Genomic DNA, 6624 nt, shown 5'->3' with positions numbered 1-6624 from the left:
CCTTCACCCAGCTACCCAGAGCTGGGTCTATACAAATCGACTCTGTACTGCCAGCCCCTGCTGGCTCATTGCCCTGTGGATTTGTTAATTCTCTAGAACAGCTCACAAAATTAATGCAGACTATCACCTATGATTACACTTACCCATTTATTATAACCAGAAAGGATACAAGCAAAGAGGCAAGATCTAGGAGAGGTCCCTGTACAAGGTTTCCATTGTCCCTGGGGATGTGCTACACCCTCTCCCCTGCATGGATGTTCTCACCAACCCTGGAAGCCCCCCCAAAAGGGAGCTCTAAGGTCCAGAGTCCCCTACTCATTGAGGTCTCAATGAATATGCATGACTGGAGCCTTAATGCATAGTTATGATCATACAAAATGAATATGTATGGCTACATCGTGCTCCCCTCCCTTCCTGAAGTTAGTTTGCCAGGTGTGGAAGCTGTGGAGCCCCTACCTGCCTGGCTATTTTAATTGCTCAGGCTCTTTTTAGAAACCACATACAAAACGCCAACTTAGTTCTTTGTCCCATATCTAGTGACATTATGTTAACCAATTCCTAATGACCTTAACCCAATGTGCTGCTCTGACCAGAAAGACCAATATAACGCTGGGCCATACACAGTATCACAAAATATCGGGTCCTCTGTATCTGCCCTTTGAAAAAGCATCACAGAACCTACAACCAAACCCCACGATTAAGAATCAATAGTTACAACCCCCTCATTTTATGCATTAGGAAACTAAGATCTAGAGAGGCTAAAATGACTCAACTGAAGACACTGACATAGTTATTGGTGGATCCAGGCACCAGGTCTCCTAAATTCCAATCCAGTGCTCTTAACTACTATTTTGGAAACCATTAATTCCTATTTTTAATATCCAGGGTTTTATTCAATGTGCAGTTCTGGTCACTACAACAACTTAATAAGAAAAAACATGTAATAAAGCTAGAAAAGGGTCTATGGAGAAACACATGGGATAATCAAAAGGATTAAGGATACATTTTTTATTTATTTATACCCCAACCTTATTCCAAAAAGACTTACAAAGATGCAGGTAAAACAGTAAGTTTAAAAAGATTAAAACTTAGAAAAATGAAGATGAAAATAAAGGTAGAGAAGAAAGATGAAATCGAGAATGTAGCTAGCATAGAAAATGCATCACATGCTAGATGTGGGCCACAACTTGGGCTCTAAATGGTCTGGCATCAGTACAAAAAGAAAAATACAGTAAGTTGAATATTTAGTGTCCTTAAGGTAAAAACCAAATAGCAATTCAGGAAAAACACAACTGGGACCAGAGGAAACTTCTCCCATGCATCCTTAAATGGAACACTATGAACTATAATGATAAACATTCTTTACAGTATTCACAGCAATTAAGTTTCATAGGGATTTCACTGGAATTTTCCTTATAACATCTCTTAATGAAAGCAGGTGGCATCATGCCAAACTACAATTCAGAAAAAAGGCAATTCTGCAGAGACCTATAAAATGCCAGCCATGTGCAGGGAAAATCTGATATAATCCAGGGACAGAATTAATAAAAGTATACAGGGTATTCTCCAGACTGTCTTTGGTCTGGAAAGAGAAATCAGACACAACTGAAATATAGTATGCTCTAGATTAAAGCATTTTTCCCCCTAAAATTGCAGGGGGGAAAAAAAGCTTTTAAGAAGTTAAAGAAAAATGAAAATAAGTCATAAAGGCCAAAAGTGTATACAAATTCATGATCCAAATGATTTTCTTTAGTAAAAGAAAAAGTTCTTTTGTGATATAGCTCTAAACTTAAATCTTTAAGGTTGATGTCATGCCTCTCCATGAAACACCCCTTGGTTTGCCCATCAGAAATTGATCAGTGTTAATAACTCTTAACATCTTTTGAGGTGGTTTTGTTTTGGAAAAAATTTGATAGCTGTTCCAGTTACCCCTAGAGAAGACATTTAACCCACCCATGTTTCGGTTCCGATCATCTTCTTCCTTCAGGCTATTGTTAGGTTAGATTGTTAGGTGCCACTGAGTCGATTCCAACTCATACTGACCCTATGTACAACAGAACGAAACACTGCCCAGTCCGGTGCCATCCTCACAATATTCAGGCTATTAGGTTCACTTTTTTAACTTTTTAAAATTAGATTTATAATAGACTGGCCTTGAGCCCCCATATCATATTTTTTAGTTGCATTATTTAGTCCCCTATGTAAGGGGTAGAAATGCCAGCTTTTGAGATCTTTGAAAAATATTCATACTGCTTCTGACAAGCCTATTAAACACATAAGTAACACCATGGGAACCCATGAAGCATCATTATTGCTCAAGAAAGGAAACATGACAGAGGAACAAGAAAGGGGGAAAAGTGACACAAAGGAAGGATCACCACCCTGATCTGAGATGTTGAATTGACAGGTGTCATGTATGATGGCTGAAGGGCTAGGGCCAGTTGTGGCTGCCAGCAGTAGAATGCCCAAGATGTTACCTCTGGTCCAATGCCTAAAATAACAATAGTAAGGGGCTATAAAGTAAAAACAAACTGGATCATCAAGGTGGTCATACTGAGTTGGCAGTAGAGGAGATCCTCAGGTTCCCAGCTGTGTCCTAACCTAAGCAGGGCTGGGGTGGACCAGGAAGGACTTCAGCTCATAGTCGAAATCCTTGAAGGGCATGGATTCCAGTGAACTGGGCTGGGTAGCTTGTGCCTCCATGACAAAGTTCATTGGCTGCTTCTGTAGGAGCTCTGGGTCAAAGGCCACACCCCGAAAGAAAGGGTGGACTTGGAAATGATGCAGATAGTGTGGACGGTGGAAGGGGTTCTTGGATAAGAGCTGAAGGGAAACAGAACATGAAGGATGAGGGACTGGAATAGGGAAGGGGCTGAACAGAGAAGCTGGAAAAGGACAAAGCCAGCCATGAAGCTATGGAGGGCAGGAATAAGAACCCTAAAGAGTAGAAGATTTGTAAAAGAGGGAGAAACGGGCTAATTTGGGGCAAAGGCGGGAATATAGGCGTTATATTTGTGAGTTTTTAAATGGAAGGAGAGCAGCACTGGCCCACTTTCTTGGAAGGGACCTGTCTACTCCAGATGAGGAAGAGATTTGTGGGAGACAGAATCCATAGGACCAGGAACTCAGGAATGAAATGTGAAGTTGGTTAGAGGGCAAGTAGTGAAGTGAGCCTTAATCAAGTTGGAACCCCTCCCCTCAAAAAAAATTAATCAGAGGGATGGGGAAATACCAGTTCAATGATAGGGAAAGGAGAGAGTGAATGGTTTGGTAGTCAAGAAGGAAAGTCAAAGATAGTGTTCACCCTTACCTCTTGAAGCAGGAGTGAGAGCTGCTGGTTAAGAGAGGACAGGATCTCATAGTCACAGTGGGTCACACTTGCCAACATGGCCACATGGTCGTTCTCTGCAGACACTGGGAACTGAGTTAAAGGTGGGGGAGGGTGTAATTCCTTAGTAGGAATAAGGCAAGATTTCCTAAGGTCTTTCCTTCTCCCTATCACAGGGCAAAGTTTCTCTTTCCTCTGCCCAATTATCTCACCTTTCCAGTTGCCAGAGAGAAAAGCAAGACACCCAGGGACCACCAATCGGCAGCATGGTTGTAAGGCCCTCCACTCAGGACCTCTGGGGCTACAGAGTTGAAAGATACTTGTCATTGGCACCCTTCAGCTATCCTGCCCAATGCTTACCCATCAGCTTTAGCCTCTCTCTCACCCATGTATTGAAGAGTGCCACAGATAGTATAGGCTCGGGCTTCCCGGGGCAGGTGGCGGGACAGACCAAAGTCTGTCAGTTTCAGATGTCCTGTGAAAGAAGGTAAGGCAGCAGAACTACTCTGTTCCACCCTTCATCAGCCAAGACTTGTACTGAAACCCAGGTACTTCTCATCCTGGGGCTAGGGAAGGAAGAGGACTTACCTCGTTCGTCCAGAAGGATATTCTCCATCTGAAAAATCACAGGTGAGAAGTTATTATTCATCCTCTTCCTTTCAACCCTCTTTCATCATGTGTACCCCTAGCTGAAGAAGATACCCTAGACACCGTTCAAATCTATATTTGGTAGAACCCTTACCCAAATCCTCAGCACCCATAGGGGCCCCGAGGTCCACTGTTCTCAGCTACACTCTGCCTTCTTGGACCTGTTGGAACCTCTTACTGAGGCCCCTCCTTAGACAAGGGGGAAAAGCACTCAACTCTACCTTCACATCTCGATGGATGATGCCCAAGTCATGAAGATAGCCTGTGGATGACAGCAAGCATGGGTTGTGCTGAAGCTCTCCTGTCCTTTCCAGTTTCCCTGGTAGCCCCCTCCCCATCCCTATTCTTTGATCTTTAGAGTTAATATCAATTGTCTTGCCTCTGCCCTCCCACTCAATTCTTCCCTCTTCATTTCCATTACCATTCCTGTTTGACTTACACAGCACCAGGACCAACTCAGCAGCAAATATAGAGATGGAAGCCTCAGCAAAGCAGCCAACAGTGGACCAGAGGGAGTACAGATCTCTGCTGCAGTAGCTGCACACTGCAAAACACCAGGAGTCTAGGCATTGTTTGGAGGCTACTGTGCCTGGGCTCAAGGCATTGTAGGCCTTGTGCCCAAACTGGTGCCACTTGCTATTCCCTCTCCCCCTGGGATAGAGGGGTGTTATGAACACAGCAAAAGCAGAACAAGCCAAAGGGATAGGTAATCCCAGTTGGGGGGTGTAGTAGAAGACCCTTGGGGATGAGGAGAGGCCAGTCACTCACTAATGAAGAGGTGCCGTTTGCCCTGCCAGTTGTCCCCCAAACTGTGTACAAAAGGATGGCTGATCTGTCGCTAGGGACAAAAAAAAAATAGGAAGTTAGGGAGGAATAGAATCATTAAGGATCAAGACAGCCAGAAAGATAGATTTCACCTAGCTGTGTACAAAGGGAGCTGCTACCTCACCACTCAGATCAGAGGAACTTCATTGGGACTAACTGCCTGGTAATCCTGAAACCAGCATAATACTAAGGGTTACACTGGGACCTGTTAAGAGAAATTTTCCCTACAGAACCTGGACAACTGCAGATAGCTACTTTTCCTAGGATCCGCTTGGGTATTGAACTAGGTTGGAGGTAGGAGAGGACAGAACAAGAACAAGCAGAAAGTTGGGTAAGATGCTTTAGCTCTTCCTAGGATCCTTTCCAGGGCCTTGTGCATACCTGAATGCTAACCTCCTCTTTGCACTGCCTCAGGGTGTCCCTCTGTAGGACCTTTACCTTGTACATCACCTATAAAAGGAAACGTGTGATGACTTCTGGGGGGAATGGTGCTATTGTTCAATTCACCCAACCTCTCTGGACCAAGATTGGAGGCAAGAACTAGAGAATAACACGGAAGAGCACCTAGGCCCCTACCTTCACTGCAAATACAGCTTTCTGGCCACAATCTAGCACCTTGAAGACAGTTCCAAAGGAGCCTTTGGCCACAAGGCCTAAAATCTGCACAGAGAAATGGAGAACAGGGCAAGTTTCTAGATTTCTCCTGAAGACTGAGGCCCCAGGTTTCCAGGGATTCCATTGATCTTACCTTCAACTGCTGCTGCCTGCTAAGGGGCCTAATGGGAAACTCAGGCAGAAAGAGGTTGATGAACTGAGGCACAGGCCACTTAGACAGAGACTTCTCTACTAGCAGTGGGGCTGGTTCCAGGGGCTCCTGGTGCAGGTACTGATGCCCCCGTAATCCCCACAGCTCTTCCAGACCTGACCTGGTGGTCCCCACACCTGACCAGAAGCTCTTCCAGCCTCGGGGCCAGGGGCTCTGGATGTTGCCACCCTGCTGAGAACCAAGGGAACTACACTAAACCTTCCGCCCCAGAGGAATTACAGGTTTTGCCCATCTTAGCAAGCACTCCCATTTAAGTCTCAAACCCTAGAGGTACACTTTTGAGCACCAGGCAAAATTGCTGCTACACTTGCTTTGGGCCAAGGCCTGAATCTCCTGGACACAATTCAAATCTAGGAAAGCAATCATTAGACATTTTCCCTGTGAGACATCAGGGATACAGCCTGCATCTCTCAGTATGGGGCTGGGATGCTTTCACAGTATAGTCACCCCACCATCCCCACTGGGTGGGTATCACTACAACTCTCCAGGCACTTCCCAGGCTTTAAATCTATGCTTCCTTCACCTCCCCTCAGTAGGCTGCCAGAGCCCCATAACCTACCTTGTGAGGGGCAGCCACCCGGGCACCTTGCCCCTGCCGACAGCTCACTGCTCCCATCCGCAGCCTCTGTCTCCACTCTCCTCCTGCTAAAAAAGCTGCTGTCCTAGTTACATAAGCAGTTCCTCCCCCAGATGCTGCATTATACATGTGCCCTGCCTCTTCCTTGTTATTCATGACTAGAGATGCAGGTGATACAGCCAAACCTCACCATTTTCCGCAAATTACATTCCCTCTGGCTAAGAACAGGCCTACAACTAGAGCTAAAATATGCAGAGGCCTGTCAGCACAGGGCCAGTGTCACACCAAAGCCAGAAAGTGTCTGTGATACAGCTTCAGGGCAGAGGTGGGAAGAAGCCACCCTCATTAAAGTGGTAGCTACAGATGTGTCAGGTTGATATGAAGGGAAGGGCAAAGACAGTCTGAACCCATACGCTCAAC

General features: G+C 45.4%; 1 protein-coding gene across 1 annotated transcript; it reads right to left on the bottom strand.

The window, feature by feature from the left end:
- Positions 1 to 253: 253 nt before the first annotated feature.
- Positions 254 to 6614, bottom strand: RSKR (ribosomal protein S6 kinase related). Its single transcript, XM_004385372.2, has 12 exons — positions 6187 to 6614; positions 5550 to 5798; positions 5378 to 5461; positions 5183 to 5251; positions 4745 to 4814; positions 4416 to 4520; positions 4198 to 4238; positions 3917 to 3944; positions 3714 to 3803; positions 3541 to 3629; positions 3311 to 3421; positions 254 to 2823 (listed from the first exon to the last, which is right to left on the bottom strand). The coding sequence occupies exons 1-12, from the start codon at positions 6358 to 6360 to the stop codon at positions 2602 to 2604; spliced, it is 1332 nt and encodes a 443-aa protein (XP_004385429.2). The 5' UTR covers positions 6361 to 6614; the 3' UTR covers positions 254 to 2601.
- Positions 6615 to 6624: the final 10 nt, after the last annotated feature.

This window comes from Trichechus manatus, unplaced genomic scaffold (assembly GCF_000243295.1).
Source record: "Trichechus manatus latirostris isolate Lorelei unplaced genomic scaffold, TriManLat1.0 scaffold00138, whole genome shotgun sequence".
NCBI classification, from domain to species: Eukaryota; Metazoa; Chordata; class Mammalia; order Sirenia; family Trichechidae; genus Trichechus; species Trichechus manatus.
Note: the sequence above shows the minus strand (reverse complement) of the source record. Positions and strands in the feature narration are given on the sequence as shown.